Source organism: Pygoscelis adeliae, unplaced genomic scaffold, assembly GCF_000699105.1.
Source record: "Pygoscelis adeliae isolate BGI_AS28 unplaced genomic scaffold, ASM69910v1 Scaffold139, whole genome shotgun sequence".
Taxonomy (NCBI): domain Eukaryota; kingdom Metazoa; phylum Chordata; class Aves; order Sphenisciformes; family Spheniscidae; genus Pygoscelis; species Pygoscelis adeliae.
In genome coordinates, this window is record NW_008825613.1 from 2089711 (window position 1) to 2106907 (window position 17197).

The 17197-nt window shown below is 53.8% G+C and overlaps 2 protein-coding genes across 2 annotated transcripts in view; one reads left to right on the plus strand and one right to left on the minus strand.

Annotated features, from left to right (window-relative positions):
• Positions 1–3910, plus strand: part of ADAM8 (ADAM metallopeptidase domain 8) — a 13420-nt gene extending 9510 nt beyond the window's left edge. The window contains exons 11-20 of the mRNA XM_009332787.1: positions 2–62; positions 843–932; positions 1706–1901; positions 2123–2222; positions 2349–2532; positions 2629–2706; positions 2812–2896; positions 3073–3187; positions 3294–3471; positions 3836–3910. Of these exons, the coding sequence (XP_009331062.1) occupies positions 2–62; positions 843–932; positions 1706–1901; positions 2123–2222; positions 2349–2532; positions 2629–2706; positions 2812–2896; positions 3073–3187; positions 3294–3471; positions 3836–3910 (1162 nt within the window). The remainder of the gene's footprint in view (position 1; positions 63–842; positions 933–1705; positions 1902–2122; positions 2223–2348; positions 2533–2628; positions 2707–2811; positions 2897–3072; positions 3188–3293; positions 3472–3835) is intronic.
• A 4981-nt stretch (positions 3911–8891) lies between these two features.
• The window catches only part of ERLIN1 (ER lipid raft associated 1), an 18972-nt gene continuing 10666 nt past the window's right edge, over positions 8892–17197 (minus strand). Inside the window, 6 exon segments of the mRNA XM_009332772.1 lie at positions 8892–9221; positions 9223–9366; positions 9564–9643; positions 9982–10071; positions 10631–10722; positions 11793–11851. Coding sequence (XP_009331047.1) covers positions 9099–9221; positions 9223–9366; positions 9564–9643; positions 9982–10071; positions 10631–10722; positions 11793–11851 — 588 coding nt within the window. The 3' untranslated portion in view covers positions 8892–9098.

Sequence of the window (17197 nt, forward strand, 5' to 3'; positions counted from 1 at the left end):
GGCCGGTGTGCGGGAACCAGTTTGTAGAGCGGGGAGAGCAGTGCGACTGTGGCACGCTGGAGGTAGGGATGCTTTCTGAGAACCCGGGAAGGAGGGTGGGCGGCAGGGGCTTGAGTCCTGTCATTCAGACTCGGAAAAGCTTGTGCAAGCCTTTTCCCTGGACATGGTGCTTTGCAAGACTTACCTTCCTTATGTTCCTGATGCTTCTGCCGAAAAGTAACTTGCGGAGGATATTCGTTAACTTGGATGTGTGTCCCCCTTCATGTAGCTGGCTGTGATTTTTAGCAGGAGTGTGCCTAGGAAAGCTGGACAGCCCCCCAGCATATCCTCCAAAGAGGTGATCCAAAGAGGGGAACATCATGGCATGTTGTTCTTTCAAAAGCCGTGCTCAACTTTTCCTCATCCCTAATGGCCCATTACTGCATCGCAGGGAGGAGATTTAAGACAAATGGCCAGGTGATGTCTCTGGGATAAATGAGAGGGTCACAGCCCTGCTCTGGGATGTGAAGGGATGCTCCCCCAATGCAGAGAGCACAGAGATCGGCCTGTTTTCTCCTTCCTGGAGATGTGCAAAGGGTGCTACCAGACAGCAGAGGCCCAGGTCAGGCCCCATCTTCTGAAAAAAAAAATCTCTTCTGGTCCTTTGGTTTGGTATTGGTAAAGGGGGTAAAGAGGTGACAGGACTGGTTCACACCTGGGATGATGCTGTGGTTTTGCCCCATGGTTCACCCCATAGTGGCTACGCTGCCATTGGCACCTGGTGATGTGGCAACTGGGTCCCCCCTAGAAAAGGGTCTTTCAGGGGACTTTCGGGATGGTTTCAGTCCCTTCCTGTCTCACAGGAGTGCTTCGACCGCTGCTGTAATGCCACCACTTGCCAGCTGAGAGAGGGAGCCGAGTGCTCCCAGGGGGACTGCTGCCAGGACTGCAAGGTACTGCTGCCGTTTTGGGGACCAACTTGGCAGGGAAGGGAGCTGGCGGGTGTGCAGTCCTGCCCCGGGCTCCTCCAGAGCTTCCCGGTAGAGACAAGGTGTGTCCATAGCCCGCTGGAGAGCCTGAGGGCCCTCTGTAGCAGCCTGCCCAGAGCCAAATGAACCCAGTGGTTTGGGGGGGAATCACGCTTTCCATTTAATGCTCTCACTACATGCGACAGTCAGCATCTTGGGTGGGAAGCGGTTGGGAAGGTGAAGCAGCCTCTGTTTCTGGCATCCTGGAGCCCAGGTCCCCTGGCGCTGTTAGGTTAGGTGCAGGATGAAAGGACTGGGCAATGTTCAGAAGCAATCAGTGTGGCCCATTCCTGATTTGGGAAATCAACCTGCCTCTTCGGCTCCATTCATCTAAGAGAAGGTTGAGTTACATTCATTGGTTCCTGCACACAGGCATAAGAAATGCCTTGATGTGAAGAGATAGGGCTGGAAGAGGACCCCGGGGCAAGTCCAGACTAAAGGCAAAGCACAAGGTGTTGCCTACAGGGAGAGACTTAACTATGGGAAGACCCAGTCCAAGGCCTGATGGTGTCTGTCTTGTGCAGTAGCTCAGTCAATAGCAAATGTCTTTGTGCCAGAGCGACACAAGCTGCCGTATCTGGATCTGTGGGGTGCCGGGAGATGTTTTGAAGACCAGGGTGCTGCTGGGCTGTGGTGCCTGCGTGGATCTGGGGATGTGAGAGCATCAAGGCAGTGCTGACATCCCCTTTTCTGTGCAGTTAAAGGTTGCTGGTGTGCTCTGCCGGCCCAGCAAGAACGACTGTGACCTGCCCGAGCACTGCACTGGCCTCAGTGCCGAGTGCCCAGAGGACGTCTTCCAGGAGAATGGCATCTCCTGCCAGAATGGCAACGGCTACTGCTACAACGGGGCCTGCCCCTCACATGGCGAGCAGTGCCGCACGCTCTGGGGCACAGGTAGCTGCTCCCCCACGCTGCCCACCCTCCTTGCCCCACATGATGGATGATATGCCTGGAGCCCCGGCTCCTCGGGCCAGGGCATTGCTTGGTTGTGGTCCCCTCCTGCATCCCTAGCTGGAGTGCTATGGCTGCTGACCCTAAAGCGTGGCCACTGGTGCCGGCACCACCGGCTGGCTGCAGGCTCTGGCTCCGTGTGACCCTTTCCATATGTCCCGCAGAGGCCCAGGTGGCTCCTGATGTCTGCTTTAAGCACAACAGTGAGCAACACCTTCACCTCCACTGCCTCACTGAGTATGGGAAGCAGCCCTGCAGCCCCAAGTAAGGAGCTGGGACGGGGGGTGACGGGGTGGTGTCCATGTCTGGTGACAGCACCATGGGGCTGAGCGAAGCTCCCCAGCCCCGTGCCACCCCCGCCGCTGGTGCTCATGGCTGCTTCTTCCACAGGGATGTGAAGTGTGGCACGCTGCTGTGCCTGAGCGACAACACCAGCCCTGTCCTCGGCGGTGGCTCCTACTCCCTCTTCTTTGGCCGCTTCAAGTGCAAGGCGGTCATTGCCAGCAGCGACGCCAATGAGGTGGTGGCCAAGCTCAGGCTGGTGCCCACTGGTGCCAAGTGCGGAGAGGAAATGGTGAGCGTGCTGGCAGCTGTGCTGGGGTGGTGGGGGGAGGTGACCACTGGCCATGGGGACCCAGGGCAGCCTCAGAGTCCCCCTGCCTGCCCCCAGGTCTGCTACGCTGGGCGCTGCCAGAACCTCCTGGTCTACGGCAACAAGAACTGCTCGGCCAAGTGCAACAACCATGGGGTACGCTGTGGGATCGTCCTCTCCCAGGGCAGCCGCGGGGCCCGGGCGGTGGTCCTGGCCCCTACAGCGTGTCCACCACACTGACACTTTCCTCCCTCATCTCAGGTGTGCAACCACAAGCGCGAGTGTCACTGCGAGCCAGGCTGGGCAGCGCCCTACTGCGAGCAGAAGATTTCAGGGGTGGCGGCAGGTATGGCATCCCCTGTGTGTGACCGGCACCAGTGCCCTCAGCCAGATGTGTGTGCTGGGGAGGGATGCTGGGGAGGGGGTCGGCACCCTGCCATGGTGCTGGTGGGCACCACTCCATGCCCATGGGGCGTCCCTGGCATGGGAGCACCGATCCTGATGCTGACCGGGTCTCCACAGGGAGCAGCAGTGTGGTCTTGGCGACTATGCTGGCCGTGCTGGCACTCTCTGGCATCCTGCTCGGCAGTGGTGTTGTGCTCCTCAGAGGCAGGGGGATGAGGCACTTCCAGAAAGGGTAATTTCCCCCCCTCCTCTGCCCCACAGCAGGGCTGAGCCACGGCCACACAGGCTGAGCTCAGGTGTTGCCTGGAGCAGCCCCCCATTATCCCTGTGCCCCACAGGAGGACCTCCAGTGGGCCTGCTGCTGGCCTCGCCAACCCACTCTTCCAGGAGGGTGGCCGGACACGACTCCCCCGCCGCCAGCTGTCCCGTCACGACATCGGCGACCCAAACCTGCTCAGCAGCACGGCGGCCCCGCGGGATACCTGGGCCCTCGGGCCCTGCCACCCAGCCCCGCAGGTAAGGGAGCTGAACAGAGCCCTGGTGTGGGGCAGCCTTCGTGGCATGGGCAGGAGGGCGGCCCCTCATCCTGTATTTTGCTCACTCTGCAGCTGCCAGCGCCAGTCCCCCAGGTGACATCTCCAGCCTCTGCAGGACGGCCCCTGCAGGTAACCACCCTTCTGAAAGCCACCGCTGCCCAGTGGCAGGGTGGCCTGTCCTTTCTGTGGCCAGGAGCCACTCTCAGATGTCCCCCCAGCCTCCTCTGGCCTGACCAGCTCCAGGTGTGTGTGGCACATCCATGGCGTGGCCCAGGCGGCTGATGACTTGGGGGAGCCCCTTCCTCTGCCTCCTGTCCCCCTCCGGGTCCCTCCTTGGTGCCCAGGCGAGGGACTCGGGGCTCTCCTCTCCTCCTGCCAGGCAAAGCCGAAGCCACCCAGCAAGCCTCTCCCGGCACTGAAGAGCAAAGCGCCGTGCCATGGTGAGGGGCCACCAGGACCAGCCCTCCCTCACCCCTCACCAACACCCCCATCGGTCTTTCAGCGGGGCATCCCCCCAAAGGTGGCCCTGAAGCCACCCCTGGCCAGGAGGTGACCAAGGATGCTCCATCTGCCACCGTGGCTGAGGAGTTGCTGGCTCTGGCGCTTGGGTGGCACAGCTGGGGAGCCACCGTCTCACTTCCACCCTTACTTGAATCACTCACCAGACCTTCCCCCGGGAGGTCACCAGTGTTTACAGATATTTGAGTTGTGCCTTAACAGACTTTGTAGCCTCATGGTTGGCTCAGGGAGAGCCGTCAGCTGGGGCTTCGTGAGAAGACCAGGAGTGGGGACAATGCCAGCTCTGGTTTTGAGGCCAGCCCTGAGTTGGTCTAGGCTCTCCTGCGCCTTGGGAGCTGCTGCCTTCTCTCCCAATATCCTGAATGTGTCCTGCTCCTCCTGCCCCTTCCCTGCTGGGGCTGTGGTGAGGAGCTTCCGGCATCACCTGCTGGGCTTTCCAGGGCAGGAGGAGTGCTGCACTGCAGGGACCATGCCCTGGAGCCACTGCCCCAGCTGGGGACAGTCACACAGGGGGTCTTGCCAGGGGCTTTGGCAGGTCCAAGCCAGGTTTGGCCTCCCCACTGGGCTTTTATCTCTGAAGTTATCACTTGAGTTACTGTTATCCTGAAAGGGAATTTCCTGGGAGCCTTTTTACGGCAGCCACTAACTTAAGACCCTTATGTGACCATTTTGAGCCATCTGTTGTGAAACCAGGCCTCCCCATTTTTGATATAATTTAGGTTGAAGGCTTTTATACCAATAAAGACTGAAGGTAGTGGTGTCATGGGGTGTCTCTCAGCAGAAGGGGGCAGCACAGGCAGCGGAGCAGGAGGGCAGCAGGGCAGGAGGGTGGCAGCGAGGGTGGCAGCAGGCAGGGAGCTGCCAGGGGCTCAGGGTGGATCTGGCATGTGTGGAGCCAGTGGGGAGAAGGGCTTGAGCTGAGCTCCCAAACACTGTGCCAGAGCCACGGGGGACAAATGGCAGAGCTTCCTGCCAGCTGCACGGAGCAAGGTTGTCATAGGGGCTGCAGGATGCTGCAGCGAGTCCCTGTGACCCCCCCAGCCCCAGCTGCCAAAACAGGCCCCAGGCTCACTCTCTGACTGAAGACCAGCCACCATGAGTCCCACCACCACCTTGAGTCCCATCATCCTAGTCCAAAACAAGCGTTCATGCTTGCAGGCAACATCGGTGCTCAGGGACCAGCCCATGGGCCCCGGGGACACCAGCCAGTCCCCAAAGACACCGCTCGCACACAGCAGCCATGCCTGCTTGGGAAATGCTCCTGTACTGGCCGCACGTGAGCAACAGGGCAGCTCAGGTGGGGGCCCAAGGGCCACCAGGGCTCAGCTCCCACCATGAGCTTTGGAGGATGATAGCAGAAACACAGCAGGACTGTAAGTGCTGTCCCTGCTGCTCAGCACCATCCCCTAGGTTTTCTTTCAGCCCAGGCTGCTCATGGGGCTCCTAGGGTGGCAGTCACTGGGGACATTCAACTAGATGCGGTGTTACTGTGGGATGAGAGGCATAGGTGTCCCCCCTCCACATGCCTACAGTGATACTGGCCCTAGGACACATAAAGCCACCAAGGAAATGGTAACAAAATAGTTTTATTCTGCTTTATCAAAAGAACTTAACACTGTGCATGTAAACTTGGAACATATGTGTCTTCCTTAAAGAAGGTGCGGATCCAGTGGCAGACCCCTTTAGTCACACAAGCACACAGGCCTTTTGAACAGAGAGAAAAACCAGTTCAAACCATGTTCCCAGTTGCACCCGTGTTCCCGTTCTGCAGCTCCCAGCTCAGAGAGGAGCAAAGCCCAGACTGGGGTGTTAAAGTCATGGTGATTCCCTCCTCCCACTCACGTACTCAGGCTTCTGAAGCAGTGGCTGGGGAAGCAGAGAAGGATGGAGGAGGCTTTTGCAGAAGGCACTGAGCATCACGCACACGTTGCTGCAGGACTTCAAACCGCAGGAGCATCCCCAGGTGTCCCTCAGACCACATGGGTAGGAGGTGGCTGATGCATACCCAACCACAGCAGGACGACATTTAGCCAGAGTGACAGCCACTAACGGCAAAGCCATGCATCCACCTGGACGGCTGCAGGGAGGCCCAGCAAGGCTCAGATCCAAAGGGAAGTAGCCCTTCCTGCAGTGGCCTGGGAGCCTTTCCTGCTCCCTGCACGGGGATCTCGCTCTGATCACTGCAGGAGAGCTGTGAGCTGCCTGGTTATTGCTTCTAGTGGTTCCCCTCGTGCCCTTGCTTCTTGTCATCTCCAGGCTGGCAGAACCTACCCTGTCCACCCAGCCTGATGCCCAGGGTTTGATGCCAGCGCTAGGTAGTGCCCAACCCCAGTGAATACCACATGGAGACAAGTCTACATCTCCTCCAGGAGCGCCTCTGTTCTAAAAAGCCTGCCTTAATCTCAAAATTCAACCAAAGTGGCCGCTGCAAGCCAGCAACACTGAGGAGGTGGAGGGTCAAAGAGATGCAACTCCACTGGCTCCTCGAAGCCCTTCCCACAGGAGAAATGGGACCTTGCAAGTCAAACGGTACTTCCAGGACACATTTCAAACACCACAGCTATGAAATACACTGCCATCCCCTCTCTGCCCTGGTACCCTTCCCATGGAGAGGGCACCGCAGGGTCTAATGAGGCCAACGCTGTGCCTGCTCGCTCCTCTCCTGCCATCAGTCATGGGTTTCAGTTCTGCCCTGCCTGCTGGCTGAGCTGCCTTCCAGCATGACATGCAGACATCCTTCCTGCTCCTCTGCCCACTGGGGTCCTTTGAAGGGTGCTCTTCACCAGGAGGGCACTGTTTGCCCAAGCCTTTGGCAGGTGAGGTCATGAGCACTCCCCCATGCAAAAGCTTGGCTTAGTGCTCCCCAGGCTGGGATCTGCAAGGCACATGGCTGTGCCACAACCCCTGTGCACCAGGTGTGTACAGCAAAAACCGGAGAAACCTCTCCTGGCAACAGCAGTACCCTTCCTCTCATCCTCAGAGCACGAGGAAGCATGCTCACCCATGACCTCCCTGGAAGCCAGGACTGGTGCTCAGCACCTTCAGCTGGCCTCTCACTGGGGCAGGGTCCTGGTCCCTGGCTCCTGCCATGACTGGGTTTGAAGAGGAGCTGGTATCCTGGAGCAGAGCACCAACTGGGCCTTGGGAGTTTACAGACAGGTGGAGGTGAAACTGCTGCAGTCCCACAGTCATGTATTACCCAAGCTGGCCAGCAGCGGCAGCAGGAGAGGCAGGGTCAATACATCCCTGCTCTGCCCCAGAGGTGGAGGAGAGGCAGCCAGGGCATGAGCTGAGACAGTATAAGGCACTGTATGTTACCAAACTTCCTTGAGGAGAGACACTGCCATCCTCCAAGTCAGGCCACACAGCACTGGAAAGCCTGAAGCCCACACAACTCGTTTGGGGAAATCATTAGCGGAGGTAAAGTTCAGACCATTTGTTTTGGGTTGAATGTTTCACCAAGGCATGTTCCTTCCCTCGCCATGAGGCTGCAGATGGTGCCAGTGACAGAAGATCTCAATGCCAGCACCAACCAGCCTGTCAGCATCAACCGGCCAAGCACCCAGAGTGTCACCACCAACCGGCCTGTCCGGTGAACCACACCAGGGCTGAGCGCTGCACATGGCTGCACCCGAGGGGACAAGAAAGCAGGATGAACGTACAGATATTTCAGGCTGGCAGACGAGAGGCGGTCTCTGAACATATAGTGGGTTTGGAGGCAGGCAATGCTGCGGTGCTACCAGCTGGGGAACGGCGCTCCTGCTCAAGCTCCTGCCAGTTGCTTCCTCAGCCATCATCTTCTGGGATTGTCGCAGAACACGAGAAACGGGTCCTAGAAACAAGCACGTCCTCACAGGCAAAGGGGAGGACAGAGGAAAAGAGGAAAGCAGATCGTACCAGCAGATTTCCCCCGAGCACATCTCTCTCACCTTGCAGTGGCACACGGGGAGCAGGGGTTGGATATATTACAATGCACACCAGGAGAAAAGATCATCCTGCCAGCACAGCTTGTGAGTCAAAAGCCCTGCAACGCAGCAAAGCCTGGCCAGTGATGAGAGGACCAGTGACAGACTCCCCACCACGGCTGTTCAAGGACACACGAGGCAGGTCCCATTTCTTCTTGGAGCAGTGGATTTTGCACTGGGGAACAGCAATGCCTCACCTACTTTGTAGCTGAGGTGTCAAAACATCTGATGTGCTGCAGAGCGGGGTCCCTTCACTCTTCTCTTCCCCTTCACTTCGCCAGCAAGGCAGAGCAGTGGAAATTCAGCCCCCTTTCCCTGGTGAAAAGACCTACACAGGGAGGCTGGGGTCTGAGCAAAGATTTCCCAGCCCTGTTCCCAACCAGCTGCTCGGAGGTGCTCCACGCACTCTGAAATCTGGTTTATGGTGCAAAGTGAGACCCAGCCACCCAGCTGAAATCTACTACAGTCAGTCACAGGCAGCCAGTGTGATGCTCTTGCTTGGAGAGGGGGAGTTACAGAAGCCCGTTAGAGATTGCTTGCTCCGAGTCGTTATCTAGTGCCACTGCCTAAAGGAAAGAAGAAGATAATGGCTACGTAGATCCTATTCAAATAACCTATTCCACACCAAACCACTCCTCAGCAGGCCTTGCCCTGAGCAGGAACACGCAGCCTCCGCTGGCCAAGGAGAGCCCACTCCACTGGAGTCCTTGAGGAGAGTTAGATAGTGCCGGTAGAAACCTGCCTTGGAGTCCACAAAGCAAAGCTTCATCGGCAGGACGAAGGAAACCTCTTTGCTTGGCCTCAGCGACGAGCACTGGGAAATGACCAGTGGGCAGCAACATAGCACTCAAAGCCACATCTCCTATCTCCAGAGTAATGCTTGCTAAATAATTGCACCTACTGCGGAAGGCTTTCCTGGTGTCTGTCTTTTAATATTCCAGTATAGGTATGTTAGTACAGGATTATCCCTCATTTGGAAGCACCAATTTAATAGGGGAAGAAATGGAAGAGGCAGAGCACTTGCAATGTGTTGCTAGAAGAAAATCAACCCAACTGCCACCTATACACAAGATGTCCACACATGCGCTGCATCCGCCCCACCAGCACAGGGCAACATCCCCATTCACAGCTGGGCTAGCTGTTGAGCGGTACCAGGTGTCTTTCTACCTCTGTCAGCCAGTGCTTTCCTTTGCTCTGAGGTGGCTTTCTCCAGAGGCCTCTGGGGCTTCCTGTGAAGGAAGGCTGGTTTCTTGGGCAGTCCTCAGATTGGCTTGCTGGAAGGCACAGGAGTCCAGAAACACGTTGGGGATGCTGTCACCAAAATACAGCTTGCTGTTCGCAGCTATCGCTTGGTATTTCATTAGTTCCAGATACTCGGGGGTAAGTTTCAGCTACAAAAAGAGAAACCAGAGACTGTAAGAGACAACCTTCTGGGTCCTGCATCATTAGATTTCATGTCGGGCAACTGCCTCCTGGGATATGGGCTGTTAAATCAAGTGTTTTTCCAGTGCTGCCCACCTGAACCTAATCTCCTGTGCAGAGGAAAAGAGTAAGCAAGTCCTCTTCTGACCAGCTTTCAAGTGCTCACCTTGTTGGAATCAGCCAGCTTCTGAGCAGTGTAGTACTCCGCATCAGCTTTTGCTTTCTCTCTTGCTAGGAACGCAGCGTCTAACACAGCCACAGAAGATGGACAGGAAAAGAAGCATTAGCAAGTGAATAGCCCCATCACATTTGAGCACCTGAGCCTTTGTCCCATGGGGACTAGCTGACCCAGGTGTGCCCGTGACACAGCGACACAGCCTGGCTGGCCGTGTACCTGCACTGCTGGCTTCTTGGAGGAGTACCTGCAAAGGGGAGGAATGACCCCAGTGCATAACCTTGCGCTACTGCACCCTTTATTATTTTTGCAGAATGGCGATGCCTATCAGCTCAGTTCCGAGGTTCCTCTACCTGCCACCACCCTGAGCTGGAAGATGACCCCAGCAGCACGCTAGCACCACGGTTACCTTCAATCTCAGAAATTCGCTTCTCTGTTTCCTTCTCCATAATCTTCTGTTGATAGTGAATCCTGGCCACCTGAGCAGCCTTCTCTGCCTCTGCAATCACAACAGGCTCAGCTCAGACATTCACTTCACAAAGCCTGAGCATCAGCACCCTGACCCCAGCACCTGGTCGCAGAATCTGCCACACAATCTGCCAAAGAATCTGCTGCCTCCCTTTCTGCTCGGATCCTACAGTGCCAGTTTGTACTCCAAGCAATACAGTTACAGAAAGAAAACACAGTGCTGATGTTTCTAGAGTTGCACTGGCTGATGTCCCTTTTACAAGTGATTCCCCTTGGCACAAGGATATTTAGCTTCAAGCCCAAGCAGTTTTTCTGGCAGAGCTGTTACCTTTTGGCCTGCAGGAGCCCCACCGTAGGACAGAGGTGTTCGCTGCTCTGCTGCTATGGGGAAGGAGGTAGGACGTAGGCTGCTGCTGTTATCTAGCAGCACAGACATTCATATTTTCTAAATGACTGCTGCAGCCTGGCTGTGCTTCCTTCAGGGAGCTGTCAGCGATGCAAGACAATGTCCTACCCTGGTTTACTGGGGGATATAGGAATGGAAATTCAGTCTGGTCCCTGTCCACTAGTACTCCCAACTGGTGACATACCAATGAGCGCTTTCTTCCGGTCTGTCTCTGCCTCCTTCTCTACCACCTTCTGCTTCTGGGCTGCGATCAGCAGCTTGGTCTTCTCAGCCTCCCTGCAGGGCGAGAAACATTATCACAGGGAAATGGAGCTGGGGAGCAGCTCTGCAAACCAGGGCGTAAGAGGCCAGGGGGACAAGAAGCCGACCAGTTGCAAGCATCAAGTCCTCACAGCCATGAGGACCAGCTCTGTCTTCAGCTGTATGAGCACATATGTAGCCAGCAGGTCAAAGGAAGGGATTATTTCCCTCTCTCCATTTGGCACTGGTGAGGCCACATCTGGATGCTATATACAGTTTGAGGCCCTCAGGACAAGGAGTGAGTCCAGTGTAGGGCTACTGCTGATGTGGGGTGGAGGCCAGGGCATATGAGGAAAGGCTGCGGGAGCTGTGCTTGCTCAGATGGAGACGAGGAGGTGAAGGGGGACTCAATAGCATCTCCCCATGCCCAAAGGGGTTCTGGAGGCACTGGGGCCGGACTCTGCTCAGAGGGGCACAACGAGAGCCCCAGAGGCACCGGCACAAGCTGCAGCACAGGAAACCCCAGCCGGCCCCAAGGAAACAGCCCGTCCCTGTGCAAGCAGGGTGTCCCTGGGACTGGGCCCTGAGCGGTGAGGGATCCCCATCCCCGAGGATGCCCCAACTCACCCAGACACAGCCCACAGCGACCTACTGCAGCTGTGGCATTGGCCCTGCTTTGAGAAAGGGCTTGGACAGGAGATCTCCATGGGTACATATCAGACTAAAATCTGTCTGTGCTTCTGTGAGTTTGCTGGAGGGGAGCTTATGGGTGAGACATCAAGACCCCTGAGCCCTGAATTCAGTTTGCAAGTCTTCTGCAGGTTCTCTATAGCACATCAGTGTCCCCTCTACATAAACGAGTACGAACATAGCCTTGATATGGACTCTGTGCATGCTAACAACCATCTTTGTGAAGGGCTGAAAGGCTTCAAGGTGAAAGAGCCATGGAAACGGAGAAACAGAACGCACAAGTGCACCTAGCAAAGCACACACTGACTAGAGTCCACCTCTCATCTTCTGAGCACCAGGTAAGAGCTTTCTAATAGCATTATACCTGTGCTAGACCCTCAAAACCAATGCACACAATTTTATGTACAGCCACTCACATTAGCTCAAAATTTCTTCGGATGGCTTCTGGGATTTTGGGTTTTGTAACACGCACAGCCTATGGAAAAAAAAGTGAACGCATTTTAAATTAAACATTTTGATGCAAGCTGCCTAACCAAGAAATGTCTTTGCAAAACCAGCTGTAGTGCTCTGGATATCTCCACATCGATGCAAGACCACACATAATGGTTCTCAATCCTCTTGTACAACACAGCTGAGCACAGCCACTCTCACAGAGGTGCCTTACAGTTGTATGTCCTGCCTTTGCACCTTTTACGGCACCTAAGTGATCAAGTAAGGCCTGTGGAATAGACTGCTAAAGAGGTCCACCACCTTTGTTAGAAGCAGCTTAGTTCTCCACCCCAAAGACTCTTCAAACATCACCAGACAACACTTCCCAAAGTACTGCTCAAGAAATGGGCTCACAAACCCAATGAAATTAAATTGCAGGAGCGAGACTTGCAAGACAGAGGCAGGGCTACGAGCTCAGGAATGGGTTTTCCAGGAGAAAGACTTGCAAAAGCGACAACACAATGAGAGACTGTCGTGGTTTAACCACAGTTGGCAACTGAGCACCACACAGCCGCTCGCTCACTCCCCCCCAGTGGGATGGGGGAGAGAATCGGAAGGGTAAAAGTGAGAAAACTCGTGGGTTGAGATAAAAACAGTTTAATAGGTAGAGCAAAAGCCGCACACGCAAACAAAGCAAAACAAGGCATTCATTCACTACTTCCCATGGGCAGGCAGGTGTTCAGCCATCCCCAGGAAAGCAGGGCTCCCTCACGCGTAACGGTTACTTGGGAAGACAAACACCATCACTCCAAATGTCTCCCCCTTCCTTCTTCTTCCCCCAGCTTTATATACTGAGCATGACGTCACATGGTATGGAATATCCTTTTGGCCAGTTTGGGTCAGCTGTCCTGGCTGTGCCCCCTCCCAGCTTCTTGTGCCCCTCCAGCCTTCTCAGTCGGTAGAGCATGGGAAGTTGGAAAGTCCTTGACTAGTGTAAACACTACCTAGCAACAACTAAAAACATCCATGTGTTATCAACATTGTTCTCACCCTAAATCCAAAACACAGCACTGTACCAGCTACTAGGAAGGAAATTAACTCTATCCCTGCTGAAACCAGGACAGAGACATAGCAGTGAAGACAGGGGAGAGCAGCAGGGCATGGGTGGCAGCTGGGAACTGCTGTTGTTTGCAACTGTGGATCATCAAGAGTGATGTGCATGGCGATGCTGACACCACAACTCGGGCACATGCCAGAGACAGCCGCTAAGCTGCTCTGCGGAGGACTCTCTCTAAAATATGAGGGAAACGCCTCCAGAGGCAGGACCAGGAGCTACTGCTGCTCAGCTGGCATGTTGCGTGACTCATTACTGAGCTTTAGGAGATGCAGATTGACAGTCCACGGCTGTACAATTGCTTCACAACCCTCCTGCTCCATCTCCACTGTAGATCTAGTGCTGAACCTAATGCTTCTCTCTGGGGTCAGTAAGTCTGCAAAGAACCGAGGGGCTTCCACAGAGGGGAATGGGATATGGACACGTCCAGACAAGTCTTCATATGCAGTGCAAAAAGGGAACCGTTTCCACGTGACAGGCACCCTGGCCCTGGCAAACACACCCTGCCTGGGGAGAAGAAGCCAGCCTGTCATCAAAGCAGGACACTCGGGAATCACAGAATGATTTGGGTTGGAAGGGACCTTTAAAGATCATCCAGTCCAAGCTCCTCCCACCATAGGCAGGGACATCTTCCACTAGATGAGGTAGCTCAAAGCCCTGTCCAACCTCACCTTCAACACTTCCGGTGATGGGGCATCCACAACTTCTCTGGGCAACCTGTTCCAGTGTCTCACCACCCTTATCGTAAAACATTTCTTCCTTATCTCCAATCTAAACCTACCCTCTTTCAGTTTAAAACCGTTGTTCCATGTCCTGTCGCTACAGGCCTTTGTAAAAAGCCCTCTTTACACATTGAAAGGCTGCAACAAGGTCTCTCTGGAACCTTCTCTTCTCCAGGCTGAACAACCCCAACTCTGCTGCTTCTCTGCTGAAAGCAGATTTATGGGACATCAGACCAGAACATCCTTCAGTGAAAGGATTTTTCTAAGCTTTTACCAACTCCCTAGAAAGGTACCGCATGGAGAAAGCTCACCTCACCAGCCACTGCAGGGTATGCAGGGGGATATTCTTTCTACCTCCATAACGCTCCCTGCACCAAAACAAAGATCAGTTTCCAGAAGTATGGCTTTTCCAACATGGGCAAAGATTCCTCCGTAACCAGGAAAGCCGCCAGGTCTTTGAAAATCTCCACTAGCTGCTGCTTCTTCAAGCCAATGGCTCAATCTATTTAACAGTGAAATCTATGTAAATCTACTGGATGGAAATACTACTGTGCACTGTCAATACTGTTAATAATCAGATGTTAAGGCATTGGGAGATGCTGGGACTAACTGGCTGAGCCACAGCTGTGCAAAAAAAGAGCATGAAGGAATCAAAAGACAAGCTGACTATATGACAGCATCTTTTCCCTGTGGCCATGAAGTCCAGCCACATCCTGAGCTGCACTGGCAAAAGCTCAGCAGCAGGATGAAGGTAATTTTTATTCCAGTGTGGGGAATCCAATATAAGGGATACCAACAAACTGGAGAGTGCAGTTGAAAGCCACTGAGATGGCAATGTAAACGCTGCAGAGAATGGGAACAGGCTGATGGTATGGCTGACGGTATGGTACTTCTCCTCTCCTGTTGATCCTCGTCCTTAAATATGGGTGTGACATTTGCCTATTTCCAGTTATTAGGGACCTCCCTTGACCACTGCCATCTTTCAAAGAGAGTGGCTTCACGATGGTGTGGGCCAGCAACTCAGCACCTTGGGATGCATCCCACCTGGTTCCACAGACTTGTATGTGTCCATCTGCTCAGTTGTCCTCTACTGTGGGTAATGCTTCACCTCTGCAGACTCTGCCGCTAGGGTAAGGAATGAGGAGGCCCAAGGGCAGAAAGAAGTCAAACAAGGTGTTGAGTACTTAAGCCTTTTCCATGTCCTTGGTCACTATGTCCCCTGCTCCACAGCTTCCTTGGCCGTCCTTTTGCTGTGGATGCCCCTCAGAAGCCCTACACAGCCATCATTAGGTCCAAGTCTAGCTGAGCTTTGGTTTTCCTAACTCTGTCCCTGCGCTCTTAGTTCAATTAGCTTTATTCCTCCCAGATCATCTATCCCTACTCCACCTTCTGTGAGTTTCCTTTCTGCTTGTTCATCCACACCGGCCTCCCGTCTCACCTACTTGACTTCCCACACTTTGGGGTGTCCTTGGCAATGACATGGGGCCTCGTGGCCTCCTTTGCTGACCATGGCAGTCTCCCACGGGACCCTGCCAAGCACACCTCGCACAAACTGAGTTCCGTTCTCCTTAAGCCCAGGCCCATAATTCTCCTGTTCACCTCGCTCCTCTGAGGACCTTGAACTCACCACCTTACAGCTGCTGGCACCTCACGCTGCTACCAGACTTCATTTCTCAACCAGTTCTTCCTTGTTTCTAAAAGGTCCAGCAGAGCATCTACCCCAGTCAGCTTTGCTCACCACTGCCAAAACCTGCGTTCAACACCTTTCAGAAGCATCCAGCATGGCTTTCACCCAGCCCTATTGCTCTTCCAGTGGACACTGAGGTGGTCAGAGACCCCCACGAGTACTAGGGTCTGTGATCAAGAGGCTTCCTCTGGTCTTCTAGAGGCAGTTTTATCTACTTCATCTTACTAACTGGGTGGTCTGCAGCAGAAAAGTCCCATGTGGTCCTCCATGTTGGTCTGATTCTTACCTATATTGGCTCTTATCTCAGCTGTTCATCATCCATCCCAAAGCGAAGCTCCACATGATTTGAGCCTGTCTTTTGCAGGCAGCACAACCCTGCTGCCTCACCTTCTCAGCCCGTCCTCCCTAGAGAGCCTGTACCCATCCACAGCAGCATGGCACTCACGTGAGCTACCCCACCAGGCCCCAGGACTGCAAATGCGCATGGATTTCCAGTTTCTCAGGTTTGTTTCCCAAGATGTGTGTTTCTGTCCAGACACTTTAGACAAGCCCCAGGGCGTGCTTTCACAAGGAAAGTGCAGGAGCCTCCCCTATGACACTGTCCCTAGACACTTCTTACCACCCACTGGCCTCCGCTTCTCTTCAGGCTGTGGCCACCATTCCAGTTAGGAAATAATGTTTTGCATCAGGCAACTTGGAGGACTTTTAAAGGTTTCATATATATTAGTTTTAATAAACCTAGAAATAAATGCTGTTAATTCCCTCTAACAGCATCTTTTCCATAATGAGTTGTTTTCTGTGTCACTTCTTTCAAAAATGAATTGTCAGTGATCTCTGAAGTACTCATGCGTGCAAACATGCTCTTCAAGAGGAAAGCGTTATGCCCAAATACAGAATGATTTCCCTTAGAGCTCACAAAACAATTCAGTTCAAGGTACAGTTAAGTTAATCTGGGTTACACAGCTGCATGTGGAGAGTTTAAAGAAAGCTCAGCTCTTCACCAAAGGAGCAGGGTATTTTCTGACAAGAGACACAGCAACATGGCAGAGTCGTATGCTGAGGTACAATTTTACTGGAGACAAGGGTGCAGCTCTGTTTTGAAAGGGAACAATAGGAATGCGAAGGCAGGATCATGCTGTCTCTTAAGTACTTAACCATTTTCCTCACTAGTTATGGGACCTCTTCAAACTGCTGGTCTGGTGAGCTCAGTCCGGGTTGATGCAGGCAGGATATCCTTCAACTTCTGACCAACAGTGAAGACTGGGCATGCCAAATCAAGATGGGATAGCGTACGCTCAAGATCAGATTTAGCTCTGCAGTTAACATCTCCCAGCAAAGAGCTGTGAGCTTTGCTTACACCCTTCCATACTCCGAGATCAAAAAGGGCCTTTACATTTTGATGATAATTTTGATCGATAATGACCTTTTGCAGGAAATCTCTCTGCGATGTACAGTGCAAGTTAACTCGGATATTTGGAAGACCGGTGCTATCTCAACTTCTTTGTGATAAGACACTGCCTGTGGTTCACCCTCATCAAAACAGAGCAAGCCTACGCACAAATGAGCCACAAAGCAGAACAGTATTTATCATAGCATTTCATGTGCTGTCAACGGGAGGCTTTCCCTCCCTGCATGCAGCCATCCAGCCTAGCTAAATGTGGCAACAAGAACGGCAAAACAGATTTGGTTTCACTCTTCCCTACAGTGGAAATCTCCAGAGATTTCCATCTTAGCCCTTGTGAGCCTAAGGTATATTTTTCCCAGTTGGTCGCCCTGAACTTCAACATGACAAAAAACCAGCATGTCCCATAGCCCAGCTAAGATTAAACATGATTTTCTAACATTAAGTGTAAGCAGAAGATCACTTAA